Genomic DNA, 20,786 nt, shown 5'->3' on the forward strand with positions numbered 1-20,786 from the left:
TTTCTCCATAGCCTCCACCAACCCCCACCGAAAATTTCCATGGGCTTAAATTTATATGGCCATTAGACTAGTAAGCTGTTCCATAGCCAGATGGGAGCAGTTCCCTCATTATTTCATTAACTATTAAATAGGTAAAAGGTATGGAATTTGCATTTGGAAGCTGTCACTGTGAACTCTCAGTATGAGGTCCAAAGAGCTGTCCATGCAAGTAAAAACAGTCCATCATTAGGTTGAGAAAACAAAACAAACCCTTTTGAGAGATAGCAGAAACACGAGGAGTGGTAAAATCAACCATTTGGTACATTCTTAAAAAAATGGAATGCACTGGTTAACTCGGCAACACCAGAAGGTGTGGAGAATCGGCGAATACAACTGTGCTGGATGATTGCAGAATTCTGTCCTTGGTGAAGAACTCCTTCATAACATTTACCCAAACCAAGAACATTTTTTCGGGAGGCAGACCTATCATTGCCAAAGTTTACAATCAAGAGTCTTTCTTGAAAGTAAAGCAAAGGAAAGGACATATTAGTCTTTGCCAGAAAACATTTTATAAGTCTGTCCAGTTCTGGAGTGAATTTCTTTCGACAAAGGAAACTAAGATTAATATATACCAGAATGTTAGATATATTAGAGTATGGAGAAGAGAAGAAATGGATCATGATCTCATGAATACCACATCGTCTGTGAAACATGTGGAGGCAATTTTATGGCATAAACATGCATGGCTGCGAATGGAAGTCAGTCAGTAGTGTTTATTGATGATATGACTGCTAGCGGAAGTAGCAAGACGAATTCTGAAGTGTATAGACCTATAGTATAGTATAGCCACTATACTGTCTGCTCAGATTCAGTCAAATGCTGCAAAACTGATATTACAGCACTTCACAATACAAAGGGACAATGAGCTAAATCAGTGAATAATCTGATTGTGGCCATTTAAACTCTTAACTAGGTTACTTTTAAGGATTTTTGTACTCATAATGCTTGTCTGTTCCTATTTCAGCTTGCTTTTTTTGCACACACTTTCAGCAGCTATGAGTAGAAGCGTCCACAAAATTTCCAGAGGAAAATTTTTGGGCAATTCCTTGTCCTGACTGAAATAGTCTGTCAGAAATCTTTAAATTTATGCTGATCAGTGCTGTGCGTTCAGCTCAATTGAGCAACACAATCTCGAGGGCTGTAAAGTAACAGATTAAAAGTAATGTGTATTATGTGGTCTGAATACTTTTTAAAGTAACAAGTAATCCAACACAATACTTACTGAATTAAAAATGTGGGTTACTGTTATTCCAGCAGTGCTTGGTGTAAGCCAAGAAGCACACATACCAGGGCCTCATACATAACGGTGTGCATAAAATTCACACTAAAACATGGCACAAGTGGAAATGCGTGTGCGCACAAAAAATTCAGATGCAAAAGACTGTGCATAATCGAACTTCCATGTACTTCCACTACATAAATCCTGGTCAGCGTGAAAAGTAACATTTGCATATTGCATATTTTAATAGGCAAATCAATATAAATAGCTCTTTCCTTTCAGTGTTCGGTTAAAAGACCATGGAAAAAGCACGTGGAAAAAAAAGAATTTCAGCGAATGCGAAGCAGAGGCGTGGAAAAACGTTCTATTTGTTGGGTTAAGCAGTGGTATAAACAACAAAATAAAGTTGATTAAGTGGTGGAGAAACTTGAAAGTTCGAGTTCAGAAAGTTGCACTGTACCCAAAATAATAAAGAAGTGGTCAGATATCAATGTCGTAGTGAAAAGGAGAGTTGTAGCCTACTGTCTGAGTGTCATATGGAAGTGTATTAGGGTACAGCGAAAAAGAAATTAAAAAAATGGACACAGTTGGGGCTCAAAATTTCCACTTTAATTATGTAGTTTATTTTGTCATTAAAGTAGAACGTCAAACTTCATCTTAAAATCATTTAATTTACTAGTTTCTCAAATCCCATCATAACTTTAAGGAACATTGAAATATCTTTGTAGTACATGTTTAATTATTCCATCCATCTATTCATCCAGGGTTGCACAAGTCCCAGCAAGCATACAGCGTGAGGCATGAACATTCCCTGAATGGGGTGCCAGTTCATTGCTACCACTCTCCACCGTGTCCACACGTTTAATTATTAACAGTATACATTATTTAAATTAAGTTAAAAATGTATCTGTATATTGTAATACTGTATATATACTTTACTGCATTTCATCTTAGAAAAGATATCAAGAGCTCCAAGAAGATAGCACTTGGAAAGCTAAATCTACTTAGAAGCCAGTCACCATCATCTGTAAATACAGTAATCCCTCGCTACTTTGCGGTTTACTTTTCGCGGATTCACGACTTTGCGGATTTTATATGTAAGCATATCTAAATATATAATGCGGATTTTTCGCTGCTTCGCAGGTTTCTGCGGACAATGGGTCTTTTTACTTCTGGTATTTGCTTCCTCAGTTAGTTTGCCCAGTTGATTTCATACAAGAGATGCTATTGGCGGATGGCCGAGAAGCTACCCAATCAGAGCACGCAGTTAAGTTCCTGTGTGCTGCTGATTGGCTCAGCGACGGAGTGCTGCATTAACCAGGAAGTCTCATCTCACTCATTCAGCATTAACGTGCTCTTGCTACTGCATTCAGGGGATTATCACCTTCATCGTCATCATTTTTACTGCGCAGCATATTCATCACGTCATATATAACTACGTGTACTTCGCTATACAGTAAGTGTAAACTTATCTACCGATTTCATATTGCTTAGCAGTTATCCCTGTTATTAATAGAGTAAAGGGTGGGTTGTAAACAATACAGGGAGGGTTTAAAAACATCCAAATACACGTTAAATAATTAAATAAATATGGTGTCCCTACTTCGCGGAAATTCAGTTATCGCGGTCGGCCTTGGAACCTCCATCGCGGGGGTTGCGTTCCAGAGCCACCCGCGAAATAAGAAAATCCGCGAAGTAGAAACCATATGTTTATATGATTATTTTTATATTGTCATGCTTGGGTCACAGATTTGCACAGAAACACAGGAGGTTGTAGAAAGACAGGAACGTTATTCAAACACTGCAAACAAACATTTGTCTCTTTTTCAAAAGTTTAAACTGTGCTCCATGACAAGACAGAGATGACAGTTCCGTCTCACAATTAAAAGAATGCAAACATATTTTCCTCTTCAAAGGAGTATGCGTCAGGAGCAGAGTCTGTCAGAAAGACAGGAAAGCAAACAAATCAATAGGGCTGTTTGCTTTTAAGTATGCGAAGCACCGCGGCACAAAGCTGTTGAAGGCGGCAGCACACACCCCCTCCGTCAGGAGCAGGAAGAGAGAGAGAGAGACAGAGTTTGTTTTTCAATCAAAAATCAATTCGTGCCCTTCGAGCTTTTAAGTATGCGAAGCACCGTGCAGCATGTCATTTCAGGAAGCAGCTGCACAAAAGATAGCAACGTGAAGATAATCTTTCAGCATTTTTAGACGAGCGTCCGTATCGTCTAGGTGTGCGAACAGCCCCCCTGCTCAATCCTCCTACGTCAGGATCAGAGAAAGTCAGCGCAAGAGAGACAGAAAAGTAAGCCGGGTAGCTTCTCAGCCATCTGCCGATAGCGTCCCTTGTATGAAATCAACTGGGCAAACCAACTGAGGAAGCATGTACCAGAAATTAAGACCCATTGTCCGCAGAAATCCGCGAACCAGCAAAAAATCCGCGATATATATTTAAATATGCTTACATATAAAATCTGCGATGGATTGAAGCCGCGAAAGGCGAAGCGCGATATAGCGAGGGATTACTGTATACCTGTCAAAAAACATGTTGCAGCTGACATTATGGTACTGTATATTGCCACTGGTACTGGTTGAAACACCTTTTCTTGTCTTTTTTGAATAAATAAACCCTCAGTGTACCATTGCATGTAGAAAGTGTATTGTGCATGTCTGCAAGAGACATACTGTACATCAGGCCCGCACAAGTGAAGCAACTCCATGTGGCAGTGCGATCAATGGCTAATGTATACCCTTCACTGGTCCAAAAAAAAAAAAAAAGCTTACAACTGCAAGGGGTGCCACTTAAGTTATAGTCTGGAGCTAAACTATCTTTTCCTGTATAGGTGTGCTATTTTTGGAGGAGTTGAAAGCAGACATGTGGCTTACAAAGAAAAGTACATATACTGTAAAATGGTCCTTTAGAGAAAATGCTTAAAGAAGACAACTTATTCAAATAAGTAATGTGAGACGGCTGTGGTACCATTTTGCACATGTTCTGCTGCCCTGCTTATATTTTGTGCATTTCCTATATCCAGAAGCACCAATAATTAATAGCTGGTGAAATTCATTTTTAACTCTTGTTCTGAGAGCATTGGCTAAACTTGCAAACTTCACTGGATGAGATTGTGCAAATGACTATGTGTTCCTTCCTGGTGAGATCAGCCAATCTGCTTTGTAGATGATGATACTATCATTAGTGTTTTTCTTGTTTTTTTGTTTCACAGGACCCAATCTTTGTGCTTGAGAATAACATCCCAATTGATACAGAATACTATTTGGAGCAGCAACTGTCTAAACCCCTTTTAAGGATATTTGAGCCCATTCTTGGGGAAGCCAAAGCAGAGAGCACTTTACTTAGTAAGTACCTTTAGTCTGATATATTTATATAGTAGTTATATATAGGTACTGAATGAGACATGCTGACATCATCCTTGCTAATGGAAGAGATGCAACTGGGAGTTTTGCATTCTGAGGTATAAGAGTGAGTTTAAAAAATACATTTTGCTTCTAAAAACTTTGTGTTTTGGGTGCCACTAAGGAGCAGTGTGAGGCTTTTTAAAGCTTATTTTCGGTGTAGTTTTCCCACACAGCAGCAAATGCAGTGGAGTGTTTGGGGGGGTGTTTGGCAGAGATACTTGTTACTTGTACTTGTTGCTGTTGTAGTGTCTGGGAGGCAGGGAACTAAACAGCAGTAGCTGATACCGGCATCTCTGTAAGTAAATAACTGGCATTATAGTGATGTATAGTTATAGGTAACAGAAACCTTAGATTCCTTAGTGGGAGAAAAAGGCAGTGGCTGACTTCAGAATGGTAAAGAGAAGTGCTCCACGGTACATAGGCAGGGGGCTAGCGTTAAGGTGCGGATTGGGCACAAGCAGCTGTAGGAGCAGACAAGACAGTAAGAAATGAACTACCAGTGGATATTCAGTAAGCAAGTTTTTCTTAGTAAGAAGGAAAAAAATGTACAGTATATACATTTTGCTAGATTGAACAGTTCTTAGTGTTCAGGAAAGCAGAGCATTTAAGTGGGCAACAACGTAAGGGTTTATTAATACAAAGAAATACAAACATTACAAGTGGGGAGATTTTAAGGAAGGCATAAGCTACAGTAAGTGGGGTGCAAAGTTAGCAGGACAGAGAAAAGTAAAGTTAACCTCTTTGTTATTTCATTAGCTTAAGGGGTCAGGAGGTGTAAAATAAGTGTAGTACTTCTTTACTCTAATATTTTGGCTTAATTTCTTGAGTTTTAACATTTAAGTTAAATCATTTCATTTTAATAAAAGAAGTAAAAGTTGAGCAGTTGTAATAATAATAATAATTCATTACATTTATATAGCGCTTTTCTCAGTACTCAAAGCGCTATCCACACAGGGAGGAACCGGGAAGCGAACCCACAATCTTCCACAGTTGTAGTAATCCAAAATCTAATTTTGATAATGAGGCCAGTGCAATGCAAGTCTTGTTCGATGTTGGACGTTTTAAGAGGATGGCTTGGAGAAGCCAGTCTTCTATGAGGGCTACATTTGCAGAAGATGCCAGCTGATCCTGCACCTCAAGCTCAGGGTCGCTGAACTGGAGGAGGAGTTGGCTGGAGCACTTTGCAGTAGAAAATTGGTAGACCTGACCTGGATGTCCTTTAAAGAGAGAGTCTGCACCATTCAGGTGGTGGTTGGAAACTCCAGACCAGACAGGTAGAAATATGTGAGTCACGGTCAAAAAGTGAAAACTAAAGTGGGCACATGGTCTGGAGGCATCAACCCCAAAATTGGCAGTGTCAAAGCATTCTCAGGTCGCTGCAGAGCTGGGACAGTGTCTCTGAAGATTGAAGTGATAGGCAGGCACTGAGAGCCCCACCGGGCTACCTCAAAACTAGTTCCCAGAAAAAGAGAGGTAGTGATAGTTGGGGAGTCCATCATTAGGGGGATTGAAGCACAGGTTTGCTCCAAAGACAGAGTCTTGCACAGTGTGTTGCCTTCTTGGGTGCACAGGTGGGTGACCTCCCTGGATGGCTTAATAGGCTCTTGGCCAGAGTGGGGGTGGATCCAGTTGTCATTGTCCGTATTGAAACAAATGATATATATAAAGATAGTCTGTCAATTCTACGATCCAAATTTAAAGAGTTGGGTGCCAGGCTGAGGAGCAGAAGTTACAAGGTAGTCTTCTCTGAAGTTCTGCTTGTGCCATGCACCAGTCCAGGTAAGACTGAGGAGATTAGACAGATTAATGTGTGGCTCAATTCTTGGTGTAGAGTAGAAGGGTATAGGTTTATGGGTCATTAGGACTCCTTTTAGAACAGATGGGACCTGTTCTGCCATGATGGGTTACATATGAACCAGAGAGGCACCAGTGTGATCAAGAGGTGTATGAATATGTTAGTTGAGGATTGTTTAAACTACAGTGGGGGAGTCCACTGCATTTAGGACAGGCCAGGTTTAGAATTTTACTGTACATAAAGGACCAAACAATAGTTTAAAAATACATAATAATGTAAGTACTAATCCAACGTTTAAATGCAAAAGTAAAATACGAGGTGTGATCAAAAAGTACGGTGAATGTTGATGCAGAGCACTGTCCAAGAGCAACACAAAACCACGGTTGAGTTTAAGTGTATTTTTAAAGTTTGTCGTTAATAATAGATATCAAGCAATGCATTAACATTAAATTTTGTTTCAAATTTCAAAAAGCTCAGGAAACCCATCAGATGTTAAAATCGCTTTATGGTGACACTGCACCAACAATTAAGACTGTTTACAAGTGGTTTGATCGATTTTGTAATGTATCTGACTCGGTTGAAGATGAGAAAAGATTAGGACATCCTTAAACATCAATAACTAAGGAAAATATTGAAACAATTTTATTCTTCATCATGACAACGCTCCTTGTCACACATCCCTTCTAGTACAACAATTTCTGTTGAATATAAGCATTATGCTGTGTCCACATCCACCTTATTCGCTAGATCTGGCACCATGCGACTTCTAGCTGTTCCCTAAATTGAAAATGACCATGTAAGGAAAACAATTTCAATCCATTGAGGACATTCAGGCAGCCACGACAGCCCAACTAAAGACACTCTCGAAAGAAAACTTCCAGAACTGCTGCACAAAGTGGCAGGAGTGTTGGGATAAGTGCATTCGAAGTGGAGGAGAGTATTTTGAGGGTGACTAATAGTTGTAAATCTTTTACTGCAGTAAATGTTTTTTTTTTTTTTTTTTTTTTTTTTACATTCACTATATTTTTTGATTATACCTCGTAAGTAACACATTAAAAGTAGCTTGCCTTAATACTGGAAGTAACAAAAATAAAGCAAGCGAGTCGGAGTTGTGTATCAGAGAATAATTATAGCAATAACTGAAACTTGGCTAAATTAAAGATGGGAATGAGTATAACATAGAGGAGTACGCATTTTTTGGAAGGATAGACAGACTAGAAAAGGAGGTGGGTTTGCTGTTAATGTCAAACAGAATTTAAACACATGTCCTCTTCAATTCTACGATGAGCCCCATCTTAGTGAGGACATCTGGCTTCATCTGGAAAGCATTAGGGAAGAGGCCTCATTTTAGATGTGTGTTATTGACTGCCAATTGCAGACAGTAATTTCAACGCTCATCTTATTAATATAAAAAGGCAAGTTTACAGGGGGATATTATAGACATGGAGGATGTTAACTACCCGAATATTAACTAGTACTCCCTTGCAAATAGCAGAGCACAAGAGCAAGAGTTTTTAGAAGTAATCAGTGACTGTTTTTTAACACAGTATGTTAAAGCACCAACACTGGGGGAAATCTGTCTAGAATTAATATTTAGTAATAATCAGGATATAATTGAGGGTGTAGAGATGATAGAACCACTTGGGTTAAGTGACCATAGTATAATACAGTTCTCAGTGTTTTGGAAGAGTATCGATGCAAAGTATAAAACTGTTTGTTTAATTTTAGTAGGGAAAATCTTGAGCAGATGAGGCAAAGTCTATGGAGGATAGACTGGGATAAGCTTTTAAGTGTAGAAACAGTTGAGGAGTAGTGGAACAGGTTTTAAAATGTTTTACATAATGCAGGACAGGTACATACAAAAATTTGGAATTAGTTGGAGATTAAAAAAAACTTCCACAGCAGAGTAATTAAGAGTTGAAAAAGAAGCTGCAAAGGAAAAAACAGTTATGTATGGAGTATAAAAATGCTGGAGTTCTATGACGAAGCAACAAAAGGATATGATCAAAGTGGAGCATATATTATTTATCTTGACTTTCAGAAAGCATTTGATGAGGTGCCACATGAGAGGTTAGGTATCAAACTGTAAAAGAAGTGGGAGTTCAGGGTGTTTGTAGATGGGTGCAAACTTGGCTCAGGTGCAGGAAGCAGAGGGTAATGGTTCGAGGAATCCAATGAGAATAGGCTAATGGTAAGAGTTGTATTGCACAGGGGTCAGGGCTAGGGCTGTGGCTGTTGCTATTTTTAACATATATAAATGATTTGGATAGGAGTATAAGTAACAAGCTGGTTAAGTTTGGAGATGATACCAAGCTAGATGGATTGGCAGATACTGTAATCTGAAGTCCATTGAATTGTTACAGAGGGAGTTGGACAGCATACTGGTTTGGGCAGATTTGTGGAAGATGAAATTTAATGTAAGTAATTCTAAATTATTAAATGTTGGAAGTAAACATATTATATTTGAGTACACAATGGAAGGTCTGAGAATTGAAAATATAGCTTATGAGAATGAGTTTAGGAGTTGTACTGGATTCAACACTATCAACTGCCAGACAGTTAACAGAATATTAGGTTATATAGAACGATGTGTAGAGTACAAGTCCAAGGCGGTAATGCTCAAGCTTTATAATGCACTGGTGAGGCCTCATCTGTAGTATTGTGTACAGTTTTGGTTGCTAGGCTACATAAAGGCCGTAGGAACTTTAGAAATAGTCCAGAGAAAAATGACTAGGCTGATTCCAGGGCTACAGGGGTTGATTTATGAGAAAAGATTGTAGAAGCTGATCCATTTCAGTTCAAGCAAATGAAGATTAAGAGGAGACATGATTGAAGTGTTTAAAATTATGAATGGAATTAATACAGTGGATCAAGACTGTTAAATTGAGATCATCAAGAACACGGAGACACAGTTGGAAACTTGTTCATGGTACATTTTGCAAGAACATTACGAAGTTTTCCTCCACACAGAGGCCCATAGACATGTGGAATAAGTTACCAGGTAGTGTGGTAGACAGTAGTACTTTAGGGACTTTTGAAACTAGGCTTGATGTTATTTTGGAAGAGTTAAGTCGATAGGACTGGCAAACTTTGTTGGACTGAATGGCCTGTTCTAGTCTAGATTGTTTTAATGTTGTAATATCCGTATGACAGAGCACTCTAGACCAGTATAATCAAAAAATTCAAGAATCAGTAACAAGTGTGGTCTGGTGTCATTTGTTACTTTAACCTACAACAAGTTTAAGAAAATGCTTATTGAATTCTTAATTTCTTTTTTATTGCAGAGATTCCCTTTGCGAGGGTTTAAGATCAACATACAAATATATACTCTTATATGTGGATGATACTGTATGTCACCTACCCATTTCGACACTTTGAAAGTTTTTCTTTTCCCTCCAGGAAATTCTTATTTTGCTCATTTTTTTAATTACAGAAGAAGTCACAATTTTAACAGTGTTAAAAGCAGCATAAATAGAGAAGATTTTCCATGTGTATTCTGCATTTCTTTAAGCATACCATTTGCGTTAAATACTGAACATCTGTTATAGCAACAGCTCAGATATTTCACTTATTAAGCAACGTGCAAAATCTGGGGAGTTCCCTGTGAGCCTAAACTCAGAGAATATAATTTAACAAAATCTGAAGTTATGCACACTTAGTTCATATTCACAAGGGGAGAACATGCAGACTCCGCTTCAACATGCAGACACTGACCAGGTTAGCAATAATACCAAATCAATTAATAATAATAGTAATACATTTTATTATAAAACTCTAAGCTTGAGAAATAATCAAAGGAAATAAAACAGAACAGCAATAAAATCAAAGATGACATTAATAACACAGGTTACAAACTAATATCAAACATTAATAAATATTTAAAAGTCAACATTTTGGATTAGGTTTAAAAATCAAGCAGGAAAAAAAGAACACCATGAACAAATAACACAATTTTTATACATTTACAGGCCGAAATATAGAATGGATTTTATCAGTTTTATAGCCATACACTGGATGGACATTGAAAATTGAATACCTTTTCATTTGCTAGACCTCCGCACCATTGCATATTAAACACTAAGATGGAGATTTCCTGTTAATAACTTAATACTGTGTCAGTCTAAACATAATAAGATTATTGCAGTCCATCCATTTGCTATCAGCGGAGCATTTAAAATAGAAAAGTTCATCATGATAGTGTGTCAGGAATGTGCTCTGTGATACTCCACCACCCATATTTAAAAAAACATCAGTACTAATAATCTGATTAAGCTAACGTATACATATAATGTCAGTTTGGATGATAACATTACCTGCATGCTACGCATCTGTCTAATCTGTCACTGCAAAGACAGCATCAATAAATAAGGTATATCTGTGGGATGTTATTTCTACATTCTTTCCGTTTGAATGTAACATTATTCCCAGTCTGAATACTATCTGAATTTGAAGCTTTGCGTGGCTATTTGAGCTTGACTAATCCACCGTGGTGCTAATGTTAAAACTATTTAGCTGTGTCTTCCAAAGTAATTTGTGGCACATTTTAATTTAAGAACCTTTTCAATACTAAATACTCAGGTGTGATGTGACATTTTAAACAATGCTCAATTGGTACTAAAAGGCCAAAGCGTGCCAAGAAAATATCTCCCACACCATAATACCACCTCCACCAGCATATATTGCTGATACAATGCTTTCACGTTGTTGACTCCAAATTCTGACATTACCTTTTGAATGTGGCAGCAGAATTCAAGACTCATCAGACCAGATAACGTTTTTCAGTCTTCAATTCTCCCATTTTGGTGAACCAATGCAAATTGTAGCCTCAGTTGCCTGTTCATAGCTGACAGGAGAGGCACCCAGTGTGCACTCCTGGTGCTGTAGCCCATCTGCTTGAGCGTTTAACATGTTATGTGTTCAGAGGTGCTCTTCTGCATACCTCAGTTGTAATGAGTGGTTATTTGAGTTACTGTTGCCTTTGTATCAGCTTGAACCAGTCTGGCCTTTCTCTGCTGACATCTGGAATCAATAAGGCATTTTCACCCAGAGAATAGCCGTTCCCCAGATAGTTTTCCTTTTTCTGACCGTTCTGTATAAACCCTAGAGATGGTTGTGTGTGAATATCCCAGTAGTTTAGCAGTTTCTGAAATACTCGGACCAGCCCGTCTGACACCAACGACCATGCCGCATTCAAAGTCATTTAAATCGCCTTTCATCCCCATTCTTATGCTTGGTTTCCTACATTGTTCCAATAGGCTGTCCTGGGTCTTCCTTAATGTCCTACTGATCTTTCATCCGTCACTTCCTTTTCTAATATGTCCTCTTGCATCCATATTACATATCTAAACCATTTTAGCTCTTTTTCCATGACAGTCCTAGCCAACACCATGAATGGTCAGTTGTGAATTTGTATATTTAATTTTAATTGATGTTATTTAACTTTCACTTGGTTGTTTTTCTTTTTGTAAATTCATGCTAAAGCAGTTCTGTTTTATAGTTGTGTTTTCTGCAATCCATCATTTTGCTTCTAAGTGATCTCTGCATCACTTTTTCTCTTCCTGGCTTAGGTCTTATAAACCCTATGCTTTAAGAATTTTTTCTTTAATTAAAAGGCATTTCTAGGAAAATACAACTGCTACAGGGTCATTCTGAAGGGATTCATCAACAACAGTGTATTTGTTGTACAAGGAGTGCCGCAATGGGGTTTAACTGGCCATGTTTTTTGATAGCCTCTAGACATGACTCCCCAAGAAGACAAGAAAAAACTCCTAACCAATACCCTTTTAGGGAAAAACAAAATGGAAGAAATCTTGGGAAAAGCAATTCAGATAGAGACCCCTTTCCAGGGAGGCTGAGCTTGCAATAGGTGACAAAAAATGGGGTAAAAATAATACACACAACAGAGCAAAAGTAATCCTCTTCACAGAGCTAAATGGACAATCTGTCATTGCCACCTCATGAGTACAATAAAACAGTACAGTACAATAGTAATTGTACAAACTACAAAGCAAAGTGCATGAATAGATTATATCACTCACTATCAGTGGTGCGCTGTCCAGAGTTTGTTCCTGTCTTGTGCCCTGTGCTAGCTGGGATAGGGTCCTGCAGACCCCCATGACCCCTGTTCAGGACTAAGCGAGTTAGAAAACGACTGACTGTCACTCCTGAAATTAAACACATAATGCTTTAACTTGGATCAGTGAAGGTGGAAGTTTCTCCTTTATCAGATTTTGTAAAAACTCCGCTCTCTGTCATTTAAAATTACCTTTTATCATCAGAATAGATTAAATACCTAGGGGTAAAAATCACAAGTTAACATAAAGCTCTTTATCAACAAAATTTTGCTGTCTGTATGGAAAAAAGTAAGCAAGACTTGCATAGATGGTCAACTCTTCATCTCACTTTAGCTGGAAGAATTAACATTGTTAAGATGAATATCCTTCCTATGCTTCTTTTTCTATTTCAAAACATACCAATGTACATTAATAGATCTTTTTTTTAAGAAATTAGATTCAACCATAACCTCATTTGTTTGGAATTCTAAACATCCATGTATCCAAAGGGCAACCCTACAAAGACCTAAGGCGGCATGGCTCTACCTAACTTTCAATTTTATTACTGGGCAGCAAATATACAAGCTATAAAAACATGGACATGGACACAAATAGATGAATATACACAGGCTGTGTCCGCAATAGAAATCCTGCAGTGTTTCTTGCTTTGCACCCCAATTAATATAAGTTATCGCCAATATACTATCAACCCAATTGTGCTTCACTCACTCAGAATATGGAACCAATGTAGGAAGTATTTTAAGACAGAAGCTTTTATCTACGGCACCTCTGCATGAGAACCACCTTTTTCCACCCTCTCAAATATTCGCAGTTTTTAATGTCTGGAAAATATTCGGGGTTAAATCACTTAGAGATCTGTACATAGACCACGTCTTTGCATCTTACGAACAATTACACTCTATATTTTACCATCCAGCAACACATTTCTTTCACTACCTTCAAATTAGAAACTTTGTTAAACAGAAATTGCCCAGTTTTTCTCACCTCCCACCTATCTCTACGCCAGAAAAAATATTGATCAGTCTTGAGGACTCAGACAGCTCCTCCATAATATATAAAACCTTTTTACAGTCCCACCCTTTCAAAGATCCAAGAGTACAGTGGGGAAAAGGATCTCTCACTCCACATCTCAGAAAAGGAGTGGAAAGTAGCAATGCACATAATTCACTTGAGCTCCATAAAGTCAAAGTGAACTTTATTATCAACTCAACCATATACAAGTACAGTGATCCCTCGCTATATCACGCTTCGACTTTCACGGCTTCACTCCATCGCGGATTTTAAATGTAAGCATATCTAAATATATATATCAGATTTTTTGCTGGTTCGCGGATTTCTGCTGACAATGGGTCTTTAAAATCGGGGTACATGCCTCCTCAGTTGGTTTGCCCAGTTGATTTCATACAAGGGACGCTATTGGCAGATGGCTGAGAAGCTACCCAACCAGAGCATGTATTACGTATTAAATAAAACTCCTCAATGATATACGATATGCTTCCCACGAGGTGCTTCGCATACTTGAAAGCCCGAACAGCACGTATTGATGTCTGATTGTTTGCTTCTCTCTCTCTCTCTCTCTCTCTCTCTCTCTCTCTCTCTCTCTCTCTCTCTCTGACATTCCCTGACAGAGGGGCTGTTCGCACACGGACCTAGAGGATACGGACGCTCCTCTAAAAAATGCTGAAAGACTACCTTCACATTGCTTCCTTCCTTGCAGCTGCTTTGTCCGGCGGTGCTTCGCATACTTAAAAGCTCGAACAGCCCTATTGATTTTTGATTGTTTGCTTCTCTCTGTCTCTGACATTCTCTGCTCCTGACACACACTCCTTTAAAGAGGAAGATATGTTTGCATTCTTTTAATTGTGAGATGGAAGTGTCATCTCTGTCTTGTCATGGGACACAGTTTAAACTCTTGACTAAAGGGTGCTATTTCATGTCTAGAGGGCTCTAATAATGTTAAAAAAACGTATTTAGAAGGCTGTAAATAGGTTTTCTATCCTCTAACTGCAAAAATATTTGATTTATAACTTAAGAATCCTACTTCACGGAAATTCATTTATCGCGGTAGTCTGGAACGGATTAACTGTGATAAACGAGCGTTTACTGTATACAGATAGACGAAATTGCGATGCTCAGGATCCACAGTGTAACAACATCAAGTGCAAATAATAAATTAAAAATAGAATTAAAATCAAGATTTAAATTTAAGATTAAAACGCAAACAAGACAAGACATTGTGCAAAGACGAGACAAAGAAGTAGCAGCAATATTGATGTGTAGTTAGCAATATGAACATTGATGCAATGTATGGTATTTGCAATGTAGATACATAAATACAGTCAATAGATATGTAATATAATAAATAATACAGAAATTATCAGTGTATGCTAATAGTTGTTTAAGACGTGTAAACAATGACAGGTCAGAATGTTTCACAGCAGAAGGATATTAAGAGTGTCAAAATACTTAAAGGTCAGTATGAGATTTTCAGTTCTTCTCTACATGCACACTAGTCTTTGCAGGAAAGTGGTTTGCATGTATAAAAGTTCTGTTTTTTGAGGTGGTTGAGGCAGTGTGGAAGATCCCAGGTGACAGCATGGTGTTAAGGAGTCTGACAGCTTGGGGGTAAAAACTATCCTGCAGCCTGGCAGATCTGGCTTTGATGCTGCAGTATCTTCTCTTGGATGGCAAAAGTGTGAAAAGTCCATGTGAGGGGTGTAAGGGGTCCTGCACAATGCTGCAGGCCTTGCAGACACTACGTTTGTAAAATATGTCCTGTAATGAAGAGAGAGGCACCCCAATAATGTTCTCTGCTGTCTTCACTATCCTTTGCAGGCGCCTGCGGTCGGATATGTTGCAGTTGCCATACCAGACAGTGATGTAGCTGGTCAGAATACTCTCAGTGGTGCCTCTGTAGAACATGGTGAGGATGGAAGGGGGAAGACTTGCTTGCTTCAGCCGCCTCAGGAAATGTAGTCTCTGCAGGGCTTTCTTGATTAATGATGAGGTGTTATGCGTCCACGATATGTGCAAAGCATAGAATTATTCAACTCAAAATTATATATCGAGCACATCTCTCTCGTTTAAAATTGTCCAAAATGTTTCCAGGGCAAGATCCAACCTGCGAATGCTGCAATCAAGTTCCCGCCTCACTGGGCCACATGTTTTGGGTGTGCACCAAATTAACATCAGTTTGGACCAAAATCTTTAAATGTCTTTCAGACAGTCTTGGTGTCATAATCCCTCCTAATCCACTGACAGCTGTATTTGGTGTACTTCCAGATGAGCTTAAAGTGGAGAAGGACGAACAAATTATAATCGCCTTTACTACACTATTGGCACGTAGACTTATCTTGCTCAACTGGAAGAATCCTAACTCTCATATTCTAAGTCAGTAGCTAGCTGATGTTATATACTACTTGAAATTGGAAAAAATTAAATACTCGCTTAGAGGATCTGTACAAAACTTTTTCAAAACCTGGCAGGATCTAATCAATAACATTTTAGAATAAGCATTTAAATTGAGGAAGCATGGTTCTCTCCCATCTTTTACTCCATTTATCTTTATTCATTTATTAATTTATCTATTTACTTATTTTTACTAGCTTGAAGTTTTATTCTTCTGGCCTTGCTCTCTTTCCCAGGGGTGGGGTTGATTTGTTTTAAATCTTTTTTTTTTTTTTTTTTTTTTTTGCAAAACCCAAGTTATTTGTATGGAATGTTATAGGATTTTCCATCCATCCATCCATCCGTTTCCCAACCCACTATATCCTAATACAGGGTCACGGGGGTCTGCTGGAGCCAATCCCAGCCAGCACAGGGCACAAAGCAGGAACAAATCCCGGGCATGGCACACACACACCAAGCACACACTAGGGACAATTTAGGATCGCCAATGCACCTAACATACATGTCTTTGTACTGTGGAGGGAAACCCACACAGACATGGGGAGAACATGCAAACTCCATGCAGGGAGGACCCGGGAAGCGAACCCAGGTCTCCTTATTGCGAGGCAGCAGCGCTACCACTCTGCCACCGTGCCGCCACTATACGATTTTAATAAAATTAAATCAAAAAATTAAAATAAAAAAAAAACATGAAAAAAGTACAATGCCGTATAATTAATTCAATTCAGATTTATTGTTATTTGTACATCCATCCATTGTCCAACCCGCTGAATCTGAACACAGGGTCACGGGGGTCTGCTGGAGCCAATCCCAGCCAACACAGGGCACAAGGCAGGAACCAATCCCGGGCAGGGTGCCAACCCACCGCAGGACACACACAAACACACCCACCCACACTCCAAGCATATACTAGGGCCAATTTAGAATCACCAATCCACCTAACCAGCATGTCTTTGGACTGTGGGAGGAAACCGGAGCGCCCGGAGGAAACCCACGCAGACATGGGGAGAACATGCAAACTCCACGCAGGGAGGACCCAGGAAGCGAACCCAGGTCTCCTTACTGTGAGGCAGCAGCGCTACCACTCCGCCACCATGCCGGCACTATACGATTTTAATAAAATTAAATCAAAAAATTAAAATAAAAAAAAAACATGAAAAAAGTACAATGCCGTATAATTAATTCAATTCAGATTTATTGTTATTTGTACAAAGTACAATAAAACTCTCATGAGCTCTTTTTACTCCGCTGCCTATTGGCATGATTTGTGCTGTTTAGGCTATGTAAAATAGCAACACAAAATGTTATGTGCAAAAAATAATCATGGGTACACCTGTCTGTTACAAGTCATAAATACTGAAGAAACAGAATTGCAGAAGTAAAAGTAGGATATTAAGCATAATATAGCTTGGCAAAAGAGGGTTGGGGAAGGCTGAAATAACTTTACTTATGATGGTGGCTGTGAGCAGACAAGCAAACAGTATAAATGTATTTTTACCTGGAGAAAAATAGGACCAGGGTTCTGTGATATTTGTAGTCTCCTTTTGTTATCACAAGAAGGCCTCATAAATGCAGAAAGCATGTTTTCTTGAATTGAAACCTTTTCTGCTTCAAAGTGGACATATATGGTTTATTTTCAGCTTTTTATGTAGCTTCTGGACCAGTGTACCCTCCATCCCCATTGTAAGCTGTAAGAATAGACAAGGTATTTTTAAAATTTATTTAAAGTATGCTTCACTTTAGAACACTATTTTATGTGACAAAGGAATACTGTACTGTATATACCATGATTTTGAATAAATAAGTTTGAATTTAAAAATACTGAAGTTATCCTTTAACAATCAGTACTCCTAATAATTTGTAGTATAGATGAGTCTTTGAACATACTGTATACATTGTACAGTATATTATCTTGAGAATGTTACTTAATTAAAACAATGACCGAACACTCAAAAAGTAAAAGAAAATAATAATAGAGTAAATGTATTAAATGTTCTGTTATTAATTTAATGCTTGCAAGTATTTCATCCAGTGTTAAAAATGTGACTAATTTGGAAAAAAAAACTAACTTTTTTGAATATTTTTTTTATAATACAGCTATATAAGAGCTAAATGCTGGCATGTGTTGCTGTTAAGTTGCCATTTTTTCCCAGTTACTGTAAGTAAATTCACACTAGAGTGTCAGGCAGGGTCTAATATATAAGAATGTATTTGTGCCTCTTTATTCTTTATTTCAAATGAAAATTTGATTCTCTTGCTACATTATTTCCATCTTCTGCTTGTTATGTATTCACTGAACAATGCAGTTATTTATACGATGGCATCTATAGATTCACAGTGGTCAAATATTATTGAACCTCCAAGCACTTTGTCAAGTGCTCTGATTTATGAAAATGAATAAAATGCAGGATGTGTACTCAATTTAATTATATGCTATGTTTTGCCAGTTGAATGTTGTTCAGTGTTGAAAAGGAACAAAATTTTAAAAAGCACTATCACCTGCAATGCATTGGCTCCTAAAAATCTTCGTTTTCATCAGTCCATATCATGCAAAAACATACTCTGTCCTCTTTGCAAGAGAAATGTAGACATCAGTCACCCAGCATCAATTGAACAAATTCAGCTTTATATAAGCAAGAAATAATTATAAAATACTAGTGCTTCATAAAGTATGAGTCAGCTTTGCCATTGAAATTGTGGATGTATTGAATGCCTTGGTTTAGGAGTAAAAGCAGTAGTGGTACTACACTCCATATGTGCATAGTTGCAATTTATAGGTAAGTGTTTTTCTTCTGTAAGTCCAGTTATGTAAATGGTTTTCTAAACAAGCGATTGTATGTGAATATATACCCAATAAATGTTTTATGAGAGTTTGGTTAGTAAATTTTGACTAGAAAAAATAATAGTCATTCAGTCATTGTCTAATCTGCTTTGTCCTGAACAGGGTCACGGGGGTCTGCTGGAGCCTATCCCAGCTATCATAAAGCTCAAGACAGAAACAAACCCTGTCCAAGACGCAGAGAAATTTCAAGAGCTTACTTAGTGATTTAAGCAAACTAGATTTGTCCACCAATACTAATTGTGCATATAAAGTCTTGTATTTAAAAATATTTCATGTTAGGCAATTAAGGTTTTTGTACCATTTAGCCAAAATATAAACTTTCTGAGACACTTCCCTAAGTCAATTGAAGTGCAAAGTTGTAATACGATTTCTTTAGATGTTTAACATTTAGAGTACTGGCAAATTAAAGAACTTGCTAAAGTTCACACAAATCTGAAATGCTTTATTTGCCAGGCACTGTTTCTTAAACCTATCATGGAATATCTCCAATGTGGTTAAAGGTGATAGACTATATATGCTTTAAGTGCCCAAGAGTAATTTGTACGTGGGCATTAGAGTAAGCAAGAGTAGCCTGAAGCTTGGAAGAATTTGCCCAAACCATTGGGTGGCATTTGAGATCCTTTGTGTAACAACTGAAATGCCGGTTAAAGTCTGAGGACAGGAAGTCTTGAAGCCACAATACTACTAGACCCTTTAGCTATTAATTAGGGTGCAGGGATGCCTAGTGCTGCTAGGGTTTTCTGAGGAGATGACCCCAGGACTTGAGAAGTGAATATGTGTGTTTAAAGGCAACTTTTTTCAGTAACTGAGTTTTGATTCATTGTGGCTGGTGAAAAGGCTTCAGCAGATAGGGAAGACAGTGTGACCGGAGTTAAGTAAGAGCGCAGGTGGAAAGTGAGAGTGTATTTTGTGGTAGACACACTGTGATTGTGAATAGTAACAGAGTGGCTAAGCCTCAACACCTGGCAGACAAGAACTCTAAACATTAGAGTGAGAACTAGAACTTGGTTAGACTGCCTTTTTAAATACTGTTGGTTCTGCCTTTGATCCTCCATCTCCTGTGTGTTTTATTTAGTATATAAACTTTTTTACGGTTCTTTGTATTGCGATGCTAGTGTGGTACACATTAAGATTATGAAGATCTTGACACATGGCCAACTTTTTTAGGGAGACTGCTGTGAATGTTGAAGTATTAATTGAAATGGTTAATTTTATTTTTAGCAGCAGGGCATGATATAAATATGTTCACTTTTCTCCAGCATGTCAAGAGATTATTTTACAAACAAAGGTTTGCTTTTCCATACCTAGAATCAGAAAACACCTTGAAAGATTTGCTAAAACATTGATAAGCATCACTGTCAATATATTTGTGAGTTTGGAAACTGAAACAATTTCTTATTTTTTGGTGTATGAGTGCTTTATAATTGGGCATTGGGTAAATACTTGGTTCAGACTCAGATTATCAGCTCTACAGTTTATTAAAATAGTGACTTTGTGGCCTGAAATCTCTAATATATTATTATATCATGTAGTGTTTTAGAGTTTGTGCAGGGGGTTATGTTTATTAAGTTTCCTTAAGAGTTTTTATGACCAGTCTTAAGAAATTGATGCTGTGTGGAAACCCAAAAAACTGATATCAGATCTACATGTTGCCCTTTTTCATATATTGCTGACTTTTTTATTTCATACTGAGTGCATGTTGTGCTATGAAATTTATAAATACTCTTCTTTATATGTACGATGAGAAATTGTTTCTTTAAGAACCAGCATTAAGCCAGATGTATCTATTTTTCATACCTGTCTATTTTCTGTCAGCCATGTTTACTCAATACATAAGGCATACTTGCATAAGATTCTGCATACCTTATTAAAAAATAATCATGATTCTTATGTTATATATTTCACATTTTGTTTAATACAGAATACAGAATAATCTAGGACTTTTTTATTCCTAGATTATGATTTCATGATATATAATTTGTATTCCTTTAGGAA

The 20,786-nt window shown here is 37.9% G+C and overlaps 1 protein-coding gene across 1 annotated transcript in view; it reads left to right on the top strand.

Annotated features, from left to right (window-relative positions):
• The window catches only part of pold1 (polymerase (DNA directed), delta 1, catalytic subunit), a 118,865-nt gene that overhangs the window by 86,236 nt on the left and 11,843 nt on the right, over positions 1-20,786 (top strand). Inside the window, exon 23 of the mRNA XM_028813535.2 lies at positions 4,480-4,612. Within this exon, the coding sequence (XP_028669368.1) occupies positions 4,480-4,612 (133 nt within the window). The remainder of the gene's footprint in view (positions 1-4,479; positions 4,613-20,786) is intronic.

The sequence above is a fragment of the Erpetoichthys calabaricus genome, chromosome 11 (assembly GCF_900747795.2).
Source record: "Erpetoichthys calabaricus chromosome 11, fErpCal1.3, whole genome shotgun sequence".
Classification (NCBI taxonomy): domain Eukaryota; kingdom Metazoa; phylum Chordata; class Cladistia; order Polypteriformes; family Polypteridae; genus Erpetoichthys; species Erpetoichthys calabaricus.